The 27,007-nt window shown below is 33.3% G+C and overlaps 1 protein-coding gene across 1 annotated transcript in view; it reads right to left on the minus strand.

Annotated features, from left to right (window-relative positions):
* STAG1 (stromal antigen 1) overlaps positions 1 to 27,007 on the minus strand; it is a 335,236-nt gene that overhangs the window by 138,082 nt on the left and 170,147 nt on the right. Inside the window, exons 7-9 of the mRNA XM_023538374.1 lie at positions 20,249 to 20,453; positions 5,125 to 5,276; positions 3,113 to 3,186 (exon numbers count right to left, since the gene is read on the minus strand). Coding sequence (XP_023394142.1) covers positions 3,113 to 3,186; positions 5,125 to 5,276; positions 20,249 to 20,453 — 431 coding nt within the window. The remainder of the gene's footprint in view (positions 1 to 3,112; positions 3,187 to 5,124; positions 5,277 to 20,248; positions 20,454 to 27,007) is intronic.

Raw genomic sequence — 27,007 nt, forward strand, 5'->3', positions numbered from 1 at the left:
TGGAAAACAATATAGCGGTTCCTCAGAGAGTTAAAAATAAAACTACCGTATGACCCAGCAATCCCATTTCTGGGTTTGTATCTGAATAAATACAAAACACTAAGTCAAAAAGATAGATGCATCCTTATGTTCACTGCAGCATTATTTGCAATAGCCAAGGTATAGAAGCAACCTAAGTGTCCATCAATAGATGATTGGATAAAGAAGATTGGTATTTGTATACAATGAAATATTACCTGGCCATCAAAAAGAATGAAATCTTACCATTTGCAACAACATGGATAGACCTAGAGGCTATTATGCTAGGTGAAATAAGTAGACAGAGGAAGACAGATACCACATGATTTCACTTACATGTGGAAAACAAAGTAAACAAACGAAACGGAAACAGACTATAGAGACAGAGAAAAAACTGATGGTTGCCAGATGTGAGAGAGTTTAGGGGGCTGGGTGAAAAGGGTGAAGAAATTAAGAAGTGCACATTGGCAGTTACAAAACAGTCACAAACATGTAAAGTACAGCACAGGGAATATAGTCCATAATACTGTGATAACTATGTTTGGTGCCAGGTGGATGTTAGAATTATTGAAGGGGTCACTTTGCAAGTTAAATACATGTCTAACCCCTATGCTGTACATTGAAACTAATATAATATTGAATGTCAACAGTAATTTAAAAAAATTTTTTTAAAAGAAAATGAAACAAAAGCCACATGGTATAAAAAACCCCTGCAGATCATTTATGTAATAATGTACTTGTATCAAGAATATAAAAAATTACTCAAAATCCTTCTCAATAATTGTTGAACAGAAAATCAGTAAGGATAGAAAGGACTTGGGGAACACTATCAATAATGTTGATTTAATTGATATAAAAACAAAAAGCACAATATACATTTTTTCCTAAGCAAATAAAACATTTATCAAGATACTATATTGTGGGTCATAAAGTAACACATACCTAAAGTACTACTAAGAGATAAAAATATAGGAAAAATTCCTATATTAGAAAAAAAGAAAAACTTCAAACCAATTACCTTAGCTTCCACTCAAGAAACTAAACAGCAGAGAAACTGAAACTCAAAGTAAGCAGAAAGTAGAAGAGAATAAAGAATACAGCAGAAATCGATTAAAAAGAAAAAAAAAAAAATAGAGAAGTTCAGTGTAACCAAAATCTATTTCCTAAGGTAAAATAAATATAACTGATTAGCTCTAGCCAAACTCATATGAGAAAGAGACAGCTTTGTGTGTGAAACTGCTAATATTATGAACGATTTTATGCTGATACTTGTTAAAAATAACTCAACTATTTAGATGTGTCATTTTCTTATAAGACATAAGCTAAACCACCTTATATGTACTATGGATATGTAATTTGTAGTTAACAATATCCCTAGAAAGAAAACTCTAGGTCTCAATGGTATAATTCATATCTCAAGAAGAAAAAAGTACCAATTACCCTAGTATTGAAATCAGTCAAAGACATTCAACTGAATAAAAAGTTAGAGATATAGATCCCTCTTGAATACATATGCAAAAATTCTTATGGAAATTTCAACAAATCACATTCTAACAATATAAAAAAGAATAATATATCATGACCATGTAGATTTTATCCCAAGAATTTAAGGTTATCATTTGAAAATCCACCAATTTAATTTACTACATAATCAGCCTTAATAATAAAAAAGCATAATGACTTCAACAGATATTGAAAAGCATCTGACAATAGCCAACATCCATTCCTAATAATAAAAAGTCTCAGAAAACTAGAAATAGAAAAAGACTTTCTTAACCCGATATAGGGCATGTATAAAAAACTTAAAGTCAACAGTCTTAATGATGAAAGATCCTAATTTTGCTTAGTGCAAGAATCCAGACTGAAACAACAAAAATGAGGAGTACATACTACATGACTCCATAAAATATAAACAAATCAGTTGGCAGCTTAACGATTGCTTTAGGAAGGTGAGGGGGGCGGAGAGTGGTAGAAAAGGCTGTAGGGAGGAATTACAATTTTGCATAAGGAAACTTTTCTGGACGATGCATATGTATATTATCTTGCCTGTGGTAGGTAGTTCTGCCATATATTACATCGAAACTCAATAAAATTATGCAGTTAAATGTGCAGTTCATGTTAATTATACCTCTACAAAGTTGTAATTTCAAAAAAGATTGCATGGTAGGCATTCAGAAGTTCTATCTTATGCAAATAAATTTTTAAGTAATTCATTATATGTGTAGTTTGGGCAAAAAAGAGGATATAAAACTTCAGTCAATCCATACTCAAAGGCCTAAAGACCTATTCGAAAGAACTTTTTATATTTTGAATTAAATCAAAATTATTCTTTAATGATTTCCCTGTTTTAACTAACTTTTTAAATTAACTAATCAATTAAAGTCTCAAACACGTCTAAAAATAGTGCTTCCATTATCTGTCTACTGAATCATATAACGTCACATCTAATTAAGGGAAGCTAACAAGTTTATGTATATGAACCATTAATTCTCTGTGAAATATGTTCTTGAATAATGTAGTTAATATTTTGAAAGTTCATAGGTTTCACAGAAAGACAAACTGAACTCATTTGCAATGAAGCATGAAAAAAATATTTTGGAAATACTTTGCTTCTACTTTTATGTATAAAATTGAAGGGAAAAAAAAGTAATGTTATAGAGCAAGTTGCTGTAGTATCTGTAGAGGTGCCTTTTTCTCTCATCTTCACAGAGGCATTTTTAAAAGACTACTGGTTAATTTGTCCACAGAACAAGATTACTATAGGGCAGGAAGCAAGGCAATTAATTTTTTCAATATCAAGAGAATCACATCTTATCAAGGCCACATTAACTTAAAAATACCTTATTAATTAATATCACATCAATACAAATCCAAGTACATAGGATGCCTCTAATAGTATATTTGGAAGGGTGTGGCAGTGGTGGTACAATGTTATCCACAGTAATGGTATGACATTTATTTAGCTTTTATAGCCAAAGCTGTTTTTCAGAAAACAAAACAAAGCAGAGTTTTATATATCTATAATTTCCTAGGACTTCAAAGAAGTAAAAATTATTTGTTAAAAATTTTTGAAATGGTTTTTAAAATACCTTACCGGTATCTATGAACAAATATACCCTTAAAAATAGAGTTCATCATATTTTCGATTTCATCTTGGTTTTCTTGTAGCTGAAATAATAATAAAAAAATGTAAATTAAAATGTTGATCATTTTATTTGGAATGAACATTTCCAACTGTTTTTAATAACTGATTATTCTCATTTTGGGGTAATTATCCGTCCTTTTTCTCACTGTGCAATGAATGTCCTATATTACCAGTATTTTTGCATCATTTTTATAGCTGTACTACATTGGCTTTCAAGTTTCTCTGTTATCTGTTGAAACATACGATATAGTGACTAACAAGGTGTGTTGCTGATAAGTGTGGCCAAATTCCTATTTCCAAAATATCATGCTTTGGGAATAGGCCTCAATTTCTATTCTTCTTTTCAAACCAGGTCTCTGGCTTGGTTTTGCCTTTCTTGGTAATAAAACATTCATCATTATCCTACTTGCTACTATATATAAAGCTTCCTATTCTACCTAAATTATCCAAATTACTCTGCATCTGGTTAATCCATAACTGGAGGGTAGGCCAAGTTCCTAATATAGGAGGCATAAAAAAATATAACAAGGATCTCTAGCCATCAGTGGTGGAATGCAGCAACAAAATAAAACACTATAGCAAATATAATAAATTTCAGGCAATACTACTGATCAGTTAAAGCTTGAGTTTATTCACTGCTCAAAAGGAACAAAAATACTGATACAAAATTACATTCAAGGTGCTATTTCTTATTCTAATTTGTTTTGTAGTAATACTCAGTGAAGTATTGGCTTTCAGTGCATACTCCAATGTGACACAGTACCTTAGACTTATTCTTTTGCTTTATAATTTGTTTCATGCTTTACTGAAATAAGCTTTAAAGTACTTTTATACTAAAGAATTCAAAATATTGCAACTTAACTTTAGGTTTTACAAACTATTTTTGCTGCATTTATCATTAAAAATAACTAATTTATAAAAGGTATACGGTTTGGTTAGCACTACTTACCCTGAAGCCAGAGTTCCAAAATTTACTTCCAGAGTTTCAAGTATGGTATGTGTTATGATTTGAATTGTGTTCCTCAAATATTCATCTGCTTAAGTCCTAACCCTCATTACTTATTTGGAAATAGCATGTGGTAGATGTATTAGGTTAAGATGAAGTCATACTGAAGTATGATGGGCCCATAATTCAATATGATGATAGGTGTCTTTATAAAAATGAGAAATTTAGGGACACACACACACACACACACAGAGGAGGCCATGTGAAGATTGGAGTGATCATTGACTTGTAGCCTACAGAACTGTGAGACAACAAATTACTGTTCTTTAGGCCACTCGGTTTGTGGTATCTATTAGAGCAGCCCTAGCATGCTAATACAGTATGGATAATAATCTAATCATAAGTTTGTTGTTTCTCGTCTGTTATAACCCGTTATTCATTGATGGCAATTTATTTATTGTGATACTATGCCTTTTTTAAATTAAAATATAGACTAACACTGCAAATCTAAAATTTTATTTCCTATTGGATGAATAAAAATATTACCTACTAAAAACCCAGTTTAAAATTACTTTTAACACACATGAAAATTTCACTGGAAAACTAAGACCAGTCTTATTCACAGGAATGCCTTCCTTATACATGAACTAATATATAGTCTTTGGCTTTCTCCTGGAAATGCAGGCTTTGCTAGCCCTTAGTTCTGATATTACTACTTATCATGCTTTCTGAGCTCACAGCCTAATAATCTTTCTCAGTTACCTAATTATCAGATCACCTTTCTTCAAAAGCTAGATTGTTCTGTGATTCTCTTCTGCTATCAGTCAGCACTCAGATAATCACTGCCTGAACATTATTTCATTATTTCAACATTTCATTATTTTCAAATGAAACTGCAATGTTCAAGTAATATAACTTAAAAAAATAAATTTCAAAAATATACAAACTGTTTAAGAGAAAATAAAAAACTAATATATTTCCTATACATAAGAATCTCAGATATCATGAAACTTACCTCTTTGCGTTTCTGAAGTAGTAACTCCAACCTTTCATTGGCTCTCTTCCCAATCATTTTATTTCTCTCAGCTTCATATTGTCTCTGTGTATTATCCTGATGAATACTGAGGTTTAAGGCAACATTCACCAGAGCAGTCATGAGCTTCATGGCTATGAAATAAAGGAAGACTATAGTATTCAACTATGAATCAGACCTTCATCTATCCATAAGATTACAAATTTATAATGGAAACAGATGAAAAAAGGAAACTAGTCAATTTCTATGTTTTACAATTCGGGCATAATTTATAGAAAGAAAAATTATTTTATAGAAATAAAGTTTTCATCCTAGTTTACAACATTTTCTCTGCCTCAGTGTCACTATGGCTTGACCCAGAAACATTTTCCACTTAAAAATAGCCTCATCTTAATCATCAGCAGGATAAATTTTAAGTAGTATCTTCAACAACCCCTCTTCCCACACCCTCAAATATATATACCTTAGTCAGAGTATACTATTCAAGCCTACTAGACCTCTATTCTGTCCAGCTGTTCTATGTATACAATTGCTTCCTTAATACCTTTATTACTAAGATGCATCTAAGGTGCTTTAGATGTTTACAATCAGTTCATGATCACTGCCCCCAAAGGTCGTCCTCTCCCTGTGTTGCTCACCAGTGAATGGCATAATCACCAACCTCTGAAAAACAAACTGATCCTACCAAACTCATTAAGATCATTAAAAATGCATTCTGTGAATGTGACTGACCAATTTTCCTATCATAGTGTTAATGTACTTTTAAATGTTCCCTTGTATTTGTAAATGTTAAATATTTTCCAACTTTGTTTCAAGTCCTCTGAGAAACAAGTATGACACAAACTTTAAACTTTTGTCTATTCACATTTATTTTTATTGAGATGGTGAAAGTATAGGAAATAGTGGTAGAAGAATAAGTGAGTCTGCGCTGATAAAACAATTTTTCTTTTTCCTTCCTTTAGGTTATTCATCTGCAAATATAAATGCTCAATTATTAAAAAAACGAACTGATCAGTTTTGGAAGAACTGATCCACTTATCTTCAAACATATCCATAAATGAGCATGCATTTCTTCTAAAATGTCACTATTTCCCTTTAAGTACATATATAAACATATATACATAATGCTGTATCTCTATCTTCACACACACACACACACACACACACACACACACACACACACACACAATTTGTTATTCTGAAACTCTATCTACATTTTGGCTAACTCCATGTTAATAGTGAGTGCTACTGCTCTTAAATCAAAATATAAGACATAAATCCTGAAAAGAAATGTATTTAAGTTGGTGACCACTTAGAAATTCAACGAGAACCTTTCCTTTTTCTTGAGATACAGTGCCTCAATGCAGTAAATTGAGAAATACTCTCGTGTTTCAAAATGCAGGCTAGTAATTTTACAGCATCTTACACACCGCCCGAAGAATATCTGATGATACTATGAAGGTCAAAAGTACTTTTTAAATTAACATATAAAACGTATAAAAAAAGGAGAATAGCTCAAAGACAGAAGAGATCTGGAGTATTCAAACTGCTCAAGTCAGAGATAATGGTTTAACAGAGCATGTCCTGAGCATACAAAGTCAATCCCAATGAAGCTTACTTCATCACATACTACTAGATCTCTAAAACAAAATGACCTGAAGATCAGGAGTTGGAAAAGCATTAAAATTAACACCAACCCTGGCTGGAATTCACCAGTGGAAGCTGCCACACAGATTTTCTTGAATTTAATGGCTTTTAATTCCAGCTATATATCTCCTTGTAAACCCAGATCCCAAACTTCAATTGTCATTGTGTAATGACCCCCCTCCCATCCTAGACATAAACAACAAAATAATCAACATACTAAGACAGAGAAAAATGCAAAATGATCAATACATTTTTGAAAAAGTATTAGATATAATGTAGCAGTACTTTATAAAAGTACTGAGATAAAATGTTTATAAATCTGTAAAATTTAAATTTCACTGAAATTTTCATTTAACATACCAACATATAAGCAAATGAACAGCTATTGAAGAAAGACTTCTAATTTAATAACAGATACAACATAAGGATTGTGATGTCTTTGAGATTACTGAATCTACTGAAAAAGACTCATTTCTGCATAATTAAAATTTCACTGGTATTACTAACAGAACCATTTTATAAATTAATAATCCTACAGGAATTCAGCCTAGATAGTATGACATGGGCTTTTAATTGGTTTCTCCTTGTCTAACAAAGAGAAGAATACTTTATTTATCCTTTACATTTTAACTGCTGACTACAGAATGGTAAACTTATTCTAGAGCTGTGCTACTCAGAACTGACCACAACTTGTTGCCAGTTCATTTTAAGTACAAAATTAAAAATAAGTTTTTAGAAATGTTTATAATATTTGATAGCATAATCTATATCTGCTAAATCTAATAATGAAATGACACTAAAAATATGTATATTTCTTTTGAAACTCATTGCATTTTATGAAGTACTAGGCTGTGACAGATTAATAATTAAAAAACTAGTCTTTCACCACAGAGAATTCAAGCAGCACTTGTTTACTGCTTCCCCACTCTTTATCAATTCAACATATATCGAGCATTCTTCGTACTAGAAGTATCAAAGTGAACAAAACATAGTACTTGCCCTCATGTTTTTTACATTCTAGAGAGAAGACAATAAATAAACAGGTAATATACAAATAAAAAAATGTCAGTTAATGGTAAATCTATTTTAAAAAGTGAAGTATGGTTATAAATATATGTGTGTGTTAAAAAGGTTAGAGGGTAAAGAGGATGGTCAGGCAAGAAGACCTCTCTGAAAAGCTGACATATGAGAGCAAATGATTACATGACAGAACAGTTTTCCAGGGAGAGGGACTAAAAAGTGCTAAGGTTATGAGGTGAAAATGTGATGAGGAGGGCACTCAAAAAAGAGCACGGTGATGAGTGTGGCTGAAGCACAGAAATAGGCTGAGGCAGAGAAGGAGATGCAAGTTGAGAAAATCAAGGACATGTTAAAAGAGTTCTACTACAATTAAATAAGCTCTCAGGATTAATATAAAAGACGTAAGGTCCACTGGAAAATTTGGGGTGGGTGAAAAATAAGACTGATTAATATTCTAACCTCTGTGTGAGCAGACTATGGAAGAATAAAAGTGGAAGAAGAGAGACCAAAGAGAACACCAAGAGAAAGCTAAAAATATTTTGTGAAAAGGTTGCAGCGACAATTCTCAAGTTGTTGGCTTTCAGCAACTCAATAAAGCAATGCTGCCTTGGATTAAATTGGTAACAATAGGCAGAGAGAAATGGTTAGATGTGAAATATATTTTGAAGGTAGAGCTGGAATAATATAATAGATTATAATGTAGAAAAGGAGAGAAATAAAAAATGCAAGGATAAATTACAAAGTTTTGTACTATTAGGTATCTAAGCAGAAATGTCTAGTAGATATAACAATTGGAAGTCATCATCAAAAATATTGGTATTTAGAATCACAAAACTGGATGGCAGTGCCATCCAACAGGTAAGTATTCAGCATTAGAAAAAAAATGTGGCATGATTTGTGCTGAAAAGCCCATTGAGATATTTGTTGATGGGAAAAAAGCAAGATCCCTGTCAGTGTGTTTATTACATTTCATCTATGCAAAAAGAAGAAATGTGTTTTATGTGGTAGTCACTCTACTAAGCTGTTTACTCATACTTATGTTACAGGTTTGAGAAGGTAGGAAAGTGGAAATATCCATGGAGTAGAATACTGTAATAGGATTCCTAGGCAGCATTAAAGACCTACTTGCAAGAAAAATGTAAAGCCTAGCCATTATAATTACGTGTTTTTCCTTAGCCACTGTAAGCTACTCTGGTGCAGCTATGGAGTAGGTGGTAATATAAAGTTTGTGTAGAGGGTATGATGGACAGAGAGAGGCAAGGATGTTTAAGGTATGAATAAGGACATGATTATAATAAATCTAGATGACAGAATCTGAGACACGAAAGTGGAGGAAATGAGAACACTAAGGGTGGGAAGAATACTGAAACTGTAGCATCAAAGTATTTAAAGTCCCAACAGAAGGAAAATAATACTGGAGTTCGGATCATAGTAGAAAAACACTGGAAGTTGTTATAGCAAATGAGGTGATTGAAATTAAGATTGTGGGTATCGACCCTTTGAATCAATATCCAACAATTTACATTTATGTCAATATAAAAATGAAAACTAAAATCTGCATATATATTTAGTTGTACCTACTATACATTTTGAAACTATTAATGTACCCCTTAGAAATATGTTTGATAATGGGACAAATTAAATTTATAAGAGGTATAATTATGTTCCTTCTTTGTTTAAAATAAAACTTATTTAAACAAACAAAAAGGCTTACAATAAATTTCCACTTTCTAAATGGTAAAGATTTAACCAAAGATTTAATCCCTGTCTCTTAAAAAACCAACCATAAGAAAAAAACAATTTTCATCTTCAATAAATCTAGGTATTACCTGAATGCCAAATCACAAGATAATACCTGATGAATATGGAAAGTAGAATAGTCGAAAAAGGATGACAACTATTTCTAAAAGGATTAAAAAAAAAAAAAAAACTATTTTGCTTTGTAGAACCCAGAAGCATTCAGGAATTAGAAATACTACTAGGTTCCACAGAAGATGGAGTGAAGTAAGGTGTGAAAAGAGGAGTAGCGCCTTCCCTGGGTATCCAAGGTGGACTGGTTCCAAGACACACACACACACACACATACCCTGCAGATACCGAAATCCATGGATGCTCAAGTCCCTTATATAAAATGGTATAATAGTTGCATATACCCTACACTCATCCACCTGCATACTTTAATTCATCTCTATGTTACTTATAATATTTAATACAACATATGCTGTGTAAATATTTGTTATACTGTATTGTTTAGGAAATAATGACAAGGAAAAAGTCTGTTTATGTTCAGTACAAACGTAAACATCACAGGCCCTAACTACATAGTATATGTAAGCAACAACATAATTTTTTTCCAAATATTTTCCATCTGCAGTTGACTGAATCTGTGGATGTGTAACCCACAGATACAATGGGCCAAATGTATTATTTCAAAGTTTGTGTAATAAATAATTAAATCCATAAATTTCCATTCTGACCTAGGCAGTCAGGCAATTACTCCATCACACACCCATTTTGGAAGTCTGGAAGTTTATTCCCTGAAGAAAATAAACCAGAGATGTGGAATCATCACACACAGTGGAGGAATATAAGTGAAATGCAAAGGGCCCTGGCTGCTCCTTCACACTGCACAAAACCCAAATGGTATACAGCAACCAAACTTAAGTTCATTAAAAGATACTTCTTCAAAGAAATTAAACTTCCCCAGGGAAAATAATGATCAGTACCAACAGGTTAGGGTCTACAATGATAATGCTATTTGACCACAGACTACCCTATAGTGATACTCACGAAAGAAGCGAAAAGCTGCTGCCACACCATGTCAAACACAACACAACACACACATACAACACACAGATACAACACACATGCACACAATATCAGGTATTTAATGTCTCACTCTCTGCAGTCACTAGAGAACAATGAACATATATTTGAGGAAAGTTTCCAACATGAAAGTCAGTGATAAAAGCAGAGAAACAGAAGAAAAGCAGTCAGAGTAGGGAGCAGAAAAGAACTTCACAGTAATAATTAACATTGTCAATGAGATAAGATATTACATTCATGAAACTATGTTTTAAAAAAGCTTGAAAAATAAGAAAAAACTCTTAGAAAACTTAAAATAACAGTAAAAATTAAGATCAATAAAGTTCAGAAAATATAAGAAAATAGAACAAAGGTTATAAATGAAAAAGAGAAAATAAATAAGAAACTTAGGATTGCTTCAAGAGATTAACATCCAAGCAACAGATATTCAGCAAAGAGTACCCAGCATAATAAATTGAGAAAAAAATATATACATGAGAGTATATCATGATGATATTTCAGAACACCAAGAACAAAGAGAAAAAAAAGTCGAAGTTTCTACTGAAAAGGAACAAAATTAGAATCAGAAGTTGAAACAGCACTGAACTTCCCCACAACAATGAAACCTAGAGAAAAATACTGAAGGAAATCTTTAGTGATGAATTCTATTAAATCAGATAATTAAACACGATGACACAATATGCTTTCAAGGCATGTACAGTATCAAATGTATATTGCCCCAATGATGTTTTTCTCGAGAAGCTAACAAAAAACATGCTACTCACCCATAAAAAGAATATGCAAAGAAAAGCAAGCAAGCAAAAGACAGAGAATCCAATAAAAGACAAAGGATCCAAAAAATGGCAGAAAAATTAAATAACTTAAAGGACATCTAGGTTTTAGAAAATGAGCCAGCTATGGCTCTGGTCAAGATAGTGAAGTAGGTAAATGCTGTGCTTGCCTCCTCTTATGACCACATCAAATGTACAATTAAGCTACAGGAACAACCATCACTAAAAATCACCTGAAGTCTAGCTGAATATAAGGTGTATAACTAAGAATATATAGAAAACATGTGCAGACTGGTAGGAGGGGTGGAGACACAAAACAAGCTAGTCTAATGTCACATGTGGCAGTTAAAAACTGGGGAAAACATCGTGGCTGTGGAGGTCTCCTCTGAAAAGTGAAGGATCCTGACTCCGCAACAGGCTCCCTAGTCAAGGGTTCCAGTGCTGAAAAAACAAGTCCCCATAACTTCTGGCTGTGAAAACTAGTAGGGATTGTGGCAGAGTAAGATGGAAGGCTTCTGGAGACCCAGGAGTTCCTCTTAAAACACCTGTGCGTGATCTTATTTGCCGACGAACTCACTTGCTCTGAGCTCCAGTGCTGGAGCAGCAGCTTAAAATGCACCAGAGACATACGGAGAAGAAGTGAGTTGTCTGGCTTCAAGGCAAGGGTTGAAGTGGCAGCCTTATCTAAGAAAGCAGTGCTAACAGAAGCCATTGCTCCTCAGTTGAGTCCTCCGCATACAGGTGGGCACCAAATCTGAGTCTCCATCAACCTGCCTAACACTGGTGGCCTGACCCTAGTGATTGCCTGAGATCCCACCACACCCAACTTTTAGGCCCACGCAAGCCACTTCCAGGGGCTTTTCCATACAAATGGCCCTGTCAGGCTCATGCTGCAAACTTTCCTGAAACCTCTAAAAGGTTCACAAACACCAAACAAGCAGCATCTGGCCTTGGCATGCTCTGTACCTCTTGCTAAGGAAGCCCAAAGACAGGCACTAGTGGCAGCTGGCCTGTTCCCAGCTTACCCTCTCTCAGGCACCTCCAAGCCCAGCACATGTGGCAACTACCTGCAGATCACATGTAGCTCATACCAAGTGGCCTTGGAGAGGAAAGAAGCAGTAGCAGATCTTGGCTTCCAACAGAGCCCATTCCAAGAGGCCCCAGAACCAACACAACTGTTGGCCAGCTTCGCACCACATTAGAATACCACAAAACCACCTCCAAAATGACACAATCAAAGAAAAGTTTCAGCAGGGACCAGAGCAAATCCTACTCAAGGCACATCCTGCTCTGCAGGGTCAGACCCTGCAAAACAGCTCATTCACTGTAGTCATGGCCAGTCCTCACAACCAGGCAGCCCAAGGATCAATCCCTTTCACTGATGCCAATAGTAATCAAGGCTCAACTACCACAAGAGGGCATACACAACTCATAAAAGGACACACTTGAAGTATTCAGTTCAGGGGACCAGGGAAACTGTACCACTCGGCCCCACAAGACACCTATGACATGAGGCCACTTTACTAAGGCTGAGAGACATAGCAGCCATACCTAATACAGAGAAACAAACACAAGAAGGCAGCTATCATAGGGAGACAAAGAAATATGTCTCTGAAAAATAAAGCTCTGAAAAATAAATGAAACAAAATGGAGACAAGCAAAACAACAGACAGATGCAGAGTTCAAAACACTGGTTAGGAGGATACTCAATGAATTTAGGGGAAGAGTAGAGGAATTCAGTGAGAACTTTAACAAAGAGAAAACATAAAAATGGAAATAAAAAACATAAAAAAGAATCAGTTAGACATGAAAAATACAATAGCTGAAATAAAGAATATCTTAGGAGGAATCAACAGAGATTAGATGAAGCAGAGGTTCAAATCCGTGATTTCGAAGGATAGGTAAAAGAAAACATGCAATCAAATCAGTAACAAGAAAAAATAATCCCCCAACAAAGACAGTTTAAGAAGCCTCTGAGACAACATCAAGCATACCAACATCTGCCTCAGAGGGGTACAAGAAGGAGAAGAGAGAGAGCAAGAAACTGAAAACCTGCTTTTAGAAATAATGACAGAAAACTTCCCTAATCTGGTGAAAGAAATAAACATACAAGTCCAAGCAGTGCAGAGTCCTAAACAAGATGAACCCAAAGAAGCCCATACCAGGACACATCATAACTAAATTGCCAAAGGTTAAAGACAAAGCGAGGATTCTAAAAGCAGCAAGAAAAGGTAGCTAGTTACTTACAAGGGAGTTCCCATGAGACTGTCAGCTGATTTCTCAACAGAAGCTTTGCAAGCCAGAAGGGCCTGGCATGAAATATTCGAAGTGATGAAAAGCAAGTACCTACAACCACAACTCCTCTACCCGGAAAGGCTATCACTTAAAACTGAAGGACAGATAAAGAGCTTCCCAGACAAGAAAAAGCTAAAGGAGTTCATCATCACCAAATCAGTAATACAAGAAATGTTAAAGGGACTTCTTTAATAAGAAGAAAAAGAAGGAGGAAGAGGAGGAGGAGAAGGAAGAGGAAGGTGAGAGGGAGGAGGAGAAGGAGGAAAAGAAATGATAAAAAATAATAATAAAATGGCGGTAACTACATACCTATCAACAATTACTTTAAATGTAAATGGTTGAATGTTCCAATCAAAACACAGGGTGGCTGAATGTATAATAAAACAAGACCCTTACATATGCTGCCTATGAGAGACTTGTTCAGACTGAAAGACACACAGACTGAAAGTAAAGGGATGGCAAAAGATATTTCATGAAAAAAAAAAAAAAAGGCTGGTGTAGCAATACTCGTACTAGACGAAATAGAACTTAAAACAAAGGGTATAGCAAGAGACAAAAGAAGGACTCAGTAATTCCACTTCTGGGTATTTATTTGAAGAAACCCAAAACATTAATTTGAAAAGACATATGCATCCATATGTTCACTGCAGCGTTATTTAAAATAGTCAAGATAATAGAAGCAATCTGTGTGTCCATCAATAGATGGATGGATAAAGAAGCAGCACATATATACGATGAAATAATACTTAGCCATAAAAAATAAAAAAAAAATGAAATGTTGCCATTTGCAACAACATGGATGGACCTAGAGGGTATTATGCTAAGTGAAGTAAGTCAGACAGAGGAAGACAAATACCATACAATTTCACTTATACATGCAATTTAAAAAAAAAAATAAATGCACAAACAAAACAGAAACAAACTGATAGAACTGGTAGTTACAAAACAGTCATGAGGATGTAAAGCACAGGAAATATGGTCAATAATATTGTAATAACTATGTATGGTAATAGATGTATGCTAGATGTGTCAGGGCGATCACTTCCTAAGCTATATGGATATCTTATCACTATGTTATACATCTGCAACTAATATAATATGTTGTCTTACGTCAACTGTAATTGAAAAATAAAAATTACTAAAATAAAAAGAGGCAGTCATATTAAAGACGATTATAAAAAATTAAAAGCAAAGAAAATGCACATCACAAAATTAGTTATACTATCTTATTATTTTAAATATAAAACAGAAAATCCTCACAAATGTACATGTGAGAAAAAAAGTTAAAAGAAAATATCAACATGTAATAGCAATTATGAGATGGTATGATTATGGCGAATTTTTATTTCTGTACTTTTCTCCTTTTCTGAATTCTCAATAATTTCTTTACAAAACTGTTCCCCAAAAGAAAGCTATTTTTCATAATTGATGAGAGAAAATAAGAAATAAATCTAAGAAAAATAACAGCTCTTTAACTAGAAAAGTTAAAGTATTACTCTAGATACCTATATTTACAGATTTGAAAGAGTAACTGCATTTTTAATAATGTATTTAACAGGTAAAGTAATATGATACAATGGCATTTGAAAATTTGGTCAATTATTGGCATTAGTCTAATAAGAACAACAAAAGTCTACTAAATACAAATCCTAGCAAACTGTAAAAAGTGTTGTATCTACAGGAGGAGTGAGAAAAACATAAGTTATAAAGTAAAATAAATAAATAAAGTAATAGTGCAAGGAGAAAGCAATGAATAGGGAGGACTCCAGAAGTTAAAACAACAACAACGACAACATAAGGAACATAAAATATAAAGACAAGAAGAAAGAGAGATTATTTATACTCTATAGTCTGTTCTTCGATGATTCCAGAGTGATCTAAATTTTTCAGGGAAAGTCTTAGAAACCAGAAATATTCTGTCTGGTTAAGAGTTATAAAAGTCTTACTGAATTTAGTAAATAGAATATGGGACCTGAAAGCTAAAAGATAAGTAAAATGAAATACATGCTGTTAGTTTTCTTAATAATAGTTTTTGATAGATATAATTTATCTGATTTCCCATTTGGCATGTCTTTTGTTACTAAAATAGAATAGGTGTTTGATAAATTCTGAGTAAAAACATGAATAAATGAAAATATTGCAAACCCTATTAACTCTTTTTATCTTTATAGAATACCAGCAGCTTACTAAAGTCAGACACTGGTCCAAGCATTCCTAATTTATTTTAAAGTAGCTAGCTATCATTATCTTCACCACTTTGCATATAAGGAAAATGAGGCCAGGTAAGTTAAGAACTTGTCCAAGTTACCCAACTAATAATAAGCAGAGAGGAATACAGATTCAGACATTCTGGCTCAAAACCCATTCTATGAACCACCATATTACATGGTTTCAGCAACTGAAAGCCAAAGAAAAGATGTCAATTTACTGAAGGAGAATGATTTTCAGTCTATGACTGGAGAACAAAAAAGCAATTTCAGATAGCACATCTTTTCTCAGAGTAAAAGTCCAGAGATGTTGACTTGGTAAAGAATGTTAATCAATAAGAACTATTATGTCAATATAAAATCAACCATATGTCAATATAATAATGTTACAAACAATAAGGTGTAAAAAAATGTTTACTCTCCCAAGAGTCTGAGAGTAAGTAACCTACTGTTAAACTACTGGCCTCCAAGCCCACTAGCCCACAGAGGCCATTCAACTATCATACAATGACCTTAATCACATTTTCTAATTTTCCCAAAATTCACTTTAGAAAAATATAGAATAAAATCAACCACTATGCCATTATTAATATAAGCTTTGTATTCTTAATCTCCCTTTAACCAAATTAGCATTTCACCTTAGGAGTGAGAGTCAGTCAATATTAATTTATTTGTAACATCATAGAAAACTATGTAGGTAATAAAACAGCAATAAGTTAAACCAACATACTCATCCTGCAAACTGCTATCTAACAAAATATTGAAGTTGACAACTTAAAAAGTACCAAGTATATATTTCTATAGCAAATGCTTTATATTTTCTTTAAAATAAATTTATATTTTATGAAAATTTCATAAAACTGGAAGAGGTACTGTTTTAGACTGTAAATCCAGCAAAGTAATAACATATTAGTTATATAAATTAAATTCACAAACTATGTTCTAATATATCCAACTGAAATAACTATTTAGAACAGAAATAAAAGCACTTAATTCTGAAGATTAACAGTTAATGAAAACTGTACTGCAAATGTGAAGCTTCTTCATCAAGATGGGTCAAACAAATAGGTAAGTATGTTTTAAAATTCCAATTGAGAGAAAAAATATAATATAAAATGCAGTATGCTAATAGTCTGTTTATTTTTAAAGGTAAAAAGAATTCTCCCAAAATGGAGAAACACAGTTTACCTCCAATGGAAAAATAAGACTAATTATAACTGTGGAACAGACCTAAAGAACTACACGAAGAAAAATTTTAATTCAAATGTGGTAAAAGTATACAATTAAATTCAATGCATACACACTGATAATTGGGACACATTATTTATTTGATAATAAGGAAATGGGATATTTAGAGAACAGATAAAAAGTACTACTGATAAGACCACTTGTGATGACTTAAGAAGCTCTGGAACTCATCACATATGTACCCTACAAAACAACTAACCTGATTGTCTCTTCTCAGCTAAGATATAAGCAATGTCAAGGAGCATTTTATTCCAAAGCCGATAATCATATCTGGCCATAACTGCCTTGCAACTGTCCATGCACATAGTCTTTGAAGCAGAAGATTAAATGTTCCTGCCCATTTTATCTAGTCCCCAAGACTCGTCCTGCAAAGTGAATAAAAATCATTATCTTTTCATCTACCCCTTGCACACATACCATTAAAACACACACACACAGAGCAAAGGTGAGAACAGAAAAATCCTCGAAAATATGGATAATTATTATCCAACCTGGAATTAAGTTCTCAGTAAGATCTCTGTGCTTTGTTGAAGGGTAGGTGATTTGTATGTCTCACATTTTATAAAACGGAGCCTTAGAAGATAAGATCATTAATACAGATACACAAGAATTACAGTAATATTTTGAAATAAATTTGAAAATGACTTGAAAATTTGGTTTTAGCTTTTGAAGAATCAGTATAAATATAACACTGATCTGTTTTTCTTGATATCATATTTAGAAAAATAATTTCAAATTCAAATAGGCTAGACAATGATATAAAAAGCACTTAGGTGAGCATTTATTAAGCAGTTAAAAAAAAGCTACCATGATTATAGGTAAATTGGGGGAAAAGGAAGACAGAAAGGCACTAGGAGGAAGGAGTGACTCAACTCAAAAGGAATAGAAGGAAAGCAATAATTAAAATACATTTAAACATATATAAAATTAGCGTATATATACAGATTACCAAAGGGATGAATATAGGGGAAAACAATGCAATATTAAAAGTAACTGAAAATGGGCCAAAAAAGAGCTGAAATGAACCATCATAAAGTCAGTGAAATACAGTAATACTTCATTTACATGGCAGTGAAGGACAAATGCAAATGAATTAAAGTGCATTTTACAGGACACTCAAATTTTTTAAAAGTCAAAATATTCTGCATATTTCTACAGCATATTATTCTTTCTCATGTGTTCTTAAACAGGGTATGTGGCACATATTTAATCTTTTATACAAAATGCACACAGATTTATGAATTAAAGAGAGGTAGCTTGCCCCTACAGAGAAGACCCAGATTGCTCTCTATCTTGATATGTATAAACAGTTTGTCTTGTCTTGTCTTTTCTTTTTTTTTTTTTTAATGAAATGTCATTTCATAATTCTATCAGAAGGACAGAATCCTTTTCTCTTGGTCTTGGGAAACCAGATAATGACTTTTTATGACAGCACCTTTAGCTATTCAGAATTAATTTCTACCTGATATTTAAGTTTGTTTATTTCAAATCTCTGAATTTACTATGCATCTGGCAACCAGCTAAATGGACATTACCATACATAGAAGATGAAAAGTGTACAGAAAATATAAAGAAAAAACACCAAATGCAGAAAACAGTAAAAGTTATGAAATTAGAAAGAAAAGAATGTGTAATATCAGATACCTTTTGATAATAAATAGTACATATACAATAATTTTTAAAATAAGATACAGCTGGGTATAAGATCTTTTTCTCCTAATAATGAGGAAAACGATACTCTCAAGCACAGAATAAACTGATGTTTGTTCTGTACAGAAAAATTTCAACTACAAATTGTCTTTATTCTACCTTTTAAAAAAAGAAAATTGGGTAAAATATCTGTTTCCTAATAACGAGCCAAAGGACACCCTCAAACAAACAAACAAACAAACAAAAAAAACACAACACTATGTTTCATGTTTGTTTCTTAGAATTGAGTAAGGAAAAAAAAATAGAGAATTGAAAAAAATATAGGTAACGCTAGGTAATATCATTAAACTGGCTTTAGGCAATAGTTAAGCCAAAAAAAAAACCCCAATATATTAAATCAGAGGTTTGCAATATGTAGTCCTCAAGGTATCAGCATGACCTAGAAAACTCTGGGAGTAAAGCCATACAATCTGCTTCAATAAACCCTGTAGATAATTCCAATACATGCTAAAGTTTGTGAACCAATGCTTTAAATAAATTAGATGAATGAGAAATTTAAATGCAAGATGAAATGCAATTAATTGAAACTAAATATGGCTTTTGTTATGGTGATGTATAAGATGAATATACACAAAATAACTGCTACTACAAAGAATGTAATTTGGGAATATTTAAATATATGTGTATGTACAAACACACACATACACAGACACACTGTGTATCATAAATGAAAAAGAATAGTTATTTTAGGTAAGCACAGTTAAAGTAGTTGAAAGAAAATACACAACTGATAAATTAACAAAATTGCTTTGTTATGGAAAAACAAGGAAAAATTATACTTGGCTGAGAAGTTGTCTAGGTAATTCTAAAATCAATATATAAGTGAAAACTGAAATCTGTCAGTTCTTCAGATTATCTATAGTCTATGTAAATGAACTGATTTTAGAGACATTATATTCAGATATGCTTAGGTTATTACAGCACTAGTAATAGAAAGAATTCCAGCTAGGTAGCAATTACCTATTACAATTACATGGAATTATTTCAAATATATAAACAAACAAATACAATGAGAAATAAATCAATGTAATAGTGGAAAAAATACAATAAATTTGGAACCATTATTATTTTGGTTTACCAAACAATATGGCCTACTGGACTACTAAAATTTCCTTGATTATTAAATAAGGATATAGGAGAATTAAGGTTCAGAGAGAGATTTGTTGACATTTGCCAGAAATTTTCAATTTTCATTCTAAGGCTATCAAATGCCAGTTATCAAAAGGGGCAAACATTTTACCTAAACAGATTACATAAACCATTCAGATGGATGGGATGGGATGGGATTTTTCAGGAGAACAGCAATTAATTTAAATTACTATTTATCCTAATTAAAGTTTACACAACACTAAATGAAGAGGAAATAAAATGTTGGTTACTCACCAGCAAGGGTACTTGTATGCCTAAAAGCTCTGACCTGGGAGTCTGACAAACCAGTCAAAAGGGAGATTACTGTATCCATCATATACTCATCATAAATTATGCTATACTGACACTGTCGAATCAGGACTCCAATAAATTCACAAAAGTTTGAGCGAAATTTTTTCCACTGAGGTCCAGGCATGGTAAGAGGATAATCACCACTGTCCTAAAAGGGATAAAAAGAACATGTAAAATATGACATACGATATCAGTTTGATCAAAGTTTTTTTTCTTCCTACCTATAAAGAGACCATTGTTCTTAAAGTAGATGTGGACAGAAATTGGAGGTGACTTACGTAGGTACATCAATAGCTTCATCTTTTTAATTTTAATCTTCCACAACTAAATCATTCTTAATGTACTGAAAATTATTTAAATTTGGCATTTAATTAATTATTCTAAGCCATTCATTTAAAATAATAGTTCCGGTTTTGTTGTACTTGGGTCCTAGCTGAAATAATTTGAAGCAGAAAACAAAAATTATTAAAGAAGTTTAGACTAGAAAGGATATTTACTATTGAATTCAGATCAAACTAATAATGATACTTTTGTCACACAGCATCTTTCAATTACTTTAAATAGAATTAAGAAGAATTTCAAATGTATAAGCATTTCATTAAGTCAAAACTAACTTTTCCCATCTGAAACAATAACCTCACTTTTTTTCCTATTTTACTGTGAACTTTCTATTAACTATTTTATAGAGTGAATTTGTTAACTTTTTAAAGAAAAGATCTAATATGGGCTCTTTGTATTATCAGATTCGATCATCTTGTTTAAAACACAAAGTGACAGCTGAAACCAACTAGTTAGATATTTCCCACTCTAGCCTAAAACATTTTGGTACAAAAATGGAAATTCACAAGGCAGAGAGTGAGAGATTCTGTGAACATGGTTATCTGAATATTCTCAATTTGTAGCTATTTGTTTTTTCTAGGCCAAATTGCTACTAGGAAAATTGGGTGTAAGTGAGGCCTATAGCTCTCTGAGTACCTCCTGAAAGAAAACTAGTATCATACTTAGAACGACAGAAGATCCCAAGAGCAAGGAACAGAAAGCTGAGATTGGGAAGAGTTTGGCACTCAGTCAAATACCACCCCAAAAGTTAATGTCAGTGCTATATGAATGTTTTGGGGTTTACCAAGCCCTAAAAAGATCAAAAAGGAACTGAAGGGGCTGGCAGAATCTTCCCTGCCCTTGAGACTGGGGCTATGAGGGGCAGGGTGGAGAGGAGGGATGTTTCTCAAAGATATCGCAGTAGGCTGCCTGCTGCTTCTGTATCACAAAAGAACATTAGGTTACAGCAAAGGTTCTCTTGCTTTACACTGTGAGATTCGGCCATTCATTGTTCCACAACAACCAGACCTGTGCCCCAAGAAGACTACAAAGAAAATAATCCATCTAAACATTAGGTCCAACAGCAAGCGAGAGGAAAGGGATATTAAAAACATCAGCACATATGAAAACCTAAATAAAAAACGAAGTACACTTCAAACGATTCAAATATAGCACAAAACGAAATTTAAAAAATCTCCAGGGAACTAATATATTTTTTTAGATTTTTTTTTATTGAATTATAATTTACATATAACATTAGTTTCAGTTGTATAACAAAATTTAATATTTTCATATATTGCAAAATGATCACCACAATAAGTCTAGTTAACATCTGTCACCATACATTGTTATAAAAATTTCTGGTTTTCTTACGATGAGAAATTTTAAGGTCTACTCTTAGCAACTTTCAAATATAATACAGTATTATTAACTATAGTCACCATGCTATGTATTACATCCCCTATGGCAACCACCAATATGTTCTCTGTATCTACAAGTGTGGTGCTTTTTTGTTTTGTTTTGATTCCCCATATATGTGAGATCATATAGTATGTTTCTCTGTCTGACTAAACCCACTTCTTCGCACAATGCCCTCAAGTTCCATCCTAGTTATATAGCAAATAGCAAGAGTGACTTCATTTTTATGCTCGAATATTACACATACATATACACACACTTAGGTGGAGAGAGAGAAAGAGAGACTTAGTCTATTTCCATCTTGACAACTATAAGTAATATAGCGATGAACATGAGGTTACATATAACTAAAATATTTTACTTCTTAATTGAACAATTCAGTTGATGACTGAAGAAAAGAATTGTCACCGATAGCAGACACATTAGTAGCCTGGAAAATAATGTGCCAGAAACATCTAAGGAAAAAAACATGTAATTTGCTAGACTGGGTTTCTAGAAAAGACTTTTAAAATAGATAGACTAGTTTGACCTCTTCAGTCTCTTACTCTTTCACTGAACTGGAACTCATATGCGGTGCTGGATGTTCAACAGCCATTTTGCAACCATGAAGGGAAAAGTATGAAGATAAAGAATGGTAAAGAGAAGGATGGAAGAATTCCAGGTCTTTGTTCTTTTGATGTAGAATACCCACCATGTACTGTCTATTCCTAGATTTATTTTGCATGAGACAAACTCTTGTGAATTCAAGCCACTGTTGGCCAGATTTTCTGTTACTCACTAACAAATGCATTCCTACTGTTACAGTAGAATTATGAACAGTGGAGAAAGATGAATTATTAGGTAAATGATTTTGATACAACTGCCTGTTCATTAGGATAAAGAAAAGGCTATGTACTGCACTCTACACCAAAATAAATTCCTAATGAATCAAAACACTTTAAAGTATTCAATCAAAAAAGAAATAGCAGAAAACACGGGAGACTATTCTTAAGAGTGTGGAAGTCTTTTTCTAAACACAAAAGCCAGAAGTTATAAAAGACCAACAAGTCCAGCCACATAAAAGTAATTTTTGCATTCCAAAAAAAAAAACAACACTAAAAGCAAAGTCAAAAGAATAATAACGGGGTTTAGCTTCCTCTTAGGATGTAGAAGGCTACAAACAATGAGAATAAGCTGAATCAATAACCAAAACAATCATAACCTTTCTTGAGCTAAGCCCTCCACAAAGAGATGAGACACAAACTCTATTATCTGTGGCAGAGCCTAGGAAGAAAAGGCACTCATCTTAAAAATGGCTAAGAAAAAATCAGTGGAAATTTTAATGAACTGTCAAAGACGAGGTGTGGGCTACCTTGTCAGTGTGGAAAATGAGTATGCACTCACTCAAAACTCTTTTCCATAGTTCTCAACTAGATACAACAATAAAGCCCGAGATAGAGCAGAACAGAGAGGACTTCTCCTGTGTGGGCTTGCAGGGGATGATCTTCAACTTCTCTAAACCTTTATCTCCTACAAATCATAAGCCTTAATCTAATGGGGGAGGGTCGGCAAACTGAGTCACTACCATACCATAGGCAAAGAACCCCTGTAGCAAGGAAAAAGGTAGGAGAAAAAAATCCTCTACCAGGGAGAGAGAAGGAGACAAAACATTGTCCTGGACCCTGAATCCTGCAGCAATACTAAAGAGAGGGTCTGCTATCACTGGGAGAGGGACAGGAAACTCCCACCGTAGGCTAACCAAAGACACAAGGAAAGGTTTAGCTGCTATAGAAAGGAGGAATAGGAAAACAGAGGTCTCCCAGTGGCTCCAGCACACAAGGCATGTTTAAGACTTAGGCAGGACTAGGACAACAGAGAATCCCCGTGCCTTCACCATAGTATCAGGCAAAAAGCAACATGAGTCTACCACTAGAAAAAGGGGAAAAAGTGTGGTGTGGAGCAAAAGTGCTCTGTGGCACAGGGGTGCATAAAAAGCTGAAAGCTGAGGGTATACTATGAACACTGAGAAAAACCTTCTGGTATCCTAAGCACAAGGCAACAGCACCACACCACTAGAGAAATCTGAAGCCTGTGGAAAACTAAAGATAATGACAGCAACAACAGAATATAAACCTAGCTCAATTTCTAACTAGACTGACAATGCATGCCTTTTTAATTTTTGTATCATGTGCAAATAATGGGAGTAAGAGGAAAAACATTTTGGAAAAAGTCTCCCGTATCACTTCAATAAGCAGTTTCTTGCTTTCCTCTAATATCAGTTATAAATTTCTCCTTGTTACACACACTATACATGCTGTGTAAAAAGAATTGTCTAGTTAATGACAGTCAGTGAGTATGAAAAACTAGCTCCCTTCGCAAAGCAGTAATGTCTTTTTCTTTTTTTAAGAACTAAGAAAATGAAATAATAATCAAATAAAGATAATAATCAAATAACCTAAATGCTTATCCACAACTAATATTTAAGTTCTTTGAGGGCAGTGTTATAAATGATGCTTTGCACAAGGAATTTATTGAATAAACTAATGAAAAGGTAAAATATCTCAAATAAGAAACAGGTATAGAAAGGCAGAAAGAAGCTTTTTGGTGAAACACTGACTTTTGGTTACTAATTTTAACAGACTTACCCAAAGACATTGCTTAAAACAGTGATTTGCAAACGTTTGTTTGGAGAAACTATCCATCCACCCGACTGTTTGCCCACTCAACCATCTATTCACACAGTTACTGAGCAACATAGATGCTCCAGGCTCTATACCAGGTCATTGGCATACAAAGATGAGCAAAACAAGGATATTCTTCTAAGAACTTTATTTTTTCCCAGCTTTACTGAGATATTATTAATACATAATACTGTGTAAGTTTAATGTGTACATTGACTGGATACTCCTATATATTTAAAATGATTAGCATCATAACATTACCTAACACTTCCATCCTATCACCTGTTTTTGTTTTGTTTTTGTGAGAACATTTATCTACTCTCTTAGCGACTCTCAAGTAAATAATACAATGTTATTAACTACAATCACCATGCTGTACATTACAGCCCCAGAATTTATTCATCTTACTACCTGAAGTTTATAGTCTTCAACTTCTCCCTGTTTCTCCCACCCTCCAAAGAACTTCTACTTTAATTGAGAAATTGGTCACAAAAATAAGTGAATTAAATACACTGATAGGAACTTTAAATAAAGGTACAAAAATGTGCTGCTGTAAGTGTGGCAAACTAAAATAGATGCTATGATAGTGACCAGAAGAAAGATGGGACCAGATGATAGGAAGCCTTATTTATATAAACAAGGTCAAGGAAGCCAAACTTTATATTCTAGAGGCAATGATTGGTCACTGAAGGGTTTTGAGCAAGTAAATATCATGAACAAATGTGAGCTTTAAAAAACATTTTTGGTTTCACTATAAAGAACAGTCAGAGGTGAAGGTGGAGGAAAGGAGCAAGGAGATATACCACTTGCAATAGATCTAAAACAAAGGAGGAAGAGAACGTAAACCAAGACAGTAAAAATGATGACGGACAAAATGGGAAGGATGTGATATTCAAATACTGAAGAAATAAAATCTACTGCAGTGAGTGGCTGACAGACAAAATGGACTTCTGTTTCTTTTTGGTTTACTGGGTGGGTTTATTCACAATAGGGAACAAAGAAAGAACTCTTTGCCCCTGACCCCTTATAGGAGGCACAACTCTTGTTTAGAGATGCCTGTAAATTGAGGCTGATGACTCTCATTAATCATAAACAACGGATATAGAACACCCATTTTCCAGAATTCAGGCCACACTGGCTTCTACATTCAAATCCAAAATTTCAGAAACAAATCATCAATGGAAGCTAAAACCATTAAGCAGCAAGTTGGCATAAGCAGAATGTTAACAAAGTTCCAAATTTGATAAGGAAAATTGCAAAAGGAAAAGTACTTTTACAAAAAGATTCAACGGTCACTACCTTAAACAAGTGACCAATCTTATTTAGCATCATTAATAAGTGGACAACCTAACATGTGCTACCTATTATGACACAAAGTGAAGTACTCAGCATCTCCTATGAAATTTTCTTGCAAAAATGTGTCACTGTAATTTAATGAAGTCATCAGACCTAACCTTCAGTTACAAAATACAGGAGTTATAGAAATAAATGATACAACGAGGAAAAAAATCAGAGAAATAAAAATGTGGGATATTTTATAAAGACAACTAGGTTGCTGTCATCTAAAATTTACTGCCATATAATGAAAAAAAAAAAGCAAAGAAACTGTTTCTTATTTTGAAAAAGTCCTAAAACACAACAATCAAATGCAATGTATAAATCAGTGTGCTTTAGCCAAACTTGCTTCTTTGTGCTCTACGAAATACTCTAAGTATGCTTCTACCTCTGGGGCATGTGCCCTTAAGTGTTTAAGATGTAAAATCCTGTCTGTGAATTTACATAGTACAGTTATTAGAAGTGTTTCATTTTAATTTTTCCTCAAAGTCAGAAGGCATAAAAACTGAGTTGAGGAACACAGAAAAGTATATATACTTACCCTTGAAAAGATTCAGTGGAAATCATATTTATAAAAGAAAACTATAAGTAACCTAAATAAAATTTATCCTTAAAGTTTTGATTTTAAGTTCTATCATACATTTAAACACCAAAAATAATCATAAAGATATTTACACAGATTTTGGCTGACTGCCATAATACAATTAAAGAGAAATTGCTCTTTACTATAAGACCTCAGCTAATTAAGTCTAAGCTAACTCTTCCAATTCTGGCAAAACCTCAGACTTTTAAAGTATCAAGAAATTCAACTGGCCCATAAACACACATGTATACCAATTAAGAAATAATATAAAAATACATTTGGAAAGAACAATTCTACAAGTCAATGCTATAAAAATTTTATTATAATTTTCAAAGCTGTATCTTACTCATCTCTGTATCTCTAGCATTTATCTAGGAAACTGTCTTA

This window comes from Pteropus vampyrus, unplaced genomic scaffold (assembly GCF_000151845.1).
Source record: "Pteropus vampyrus isolate Shadow unplaced genomic scaffold, Pvam_2.0 Scaffold220, whole genome shotgun sequence".
NCBI classification, from domain to species: domain Eukaryota; kingdom Metazoa; phylum Chordata; class Mammalia; order Chiroptera; family Pteropodidae; genus Pteropus; species Pteropus vampyrus.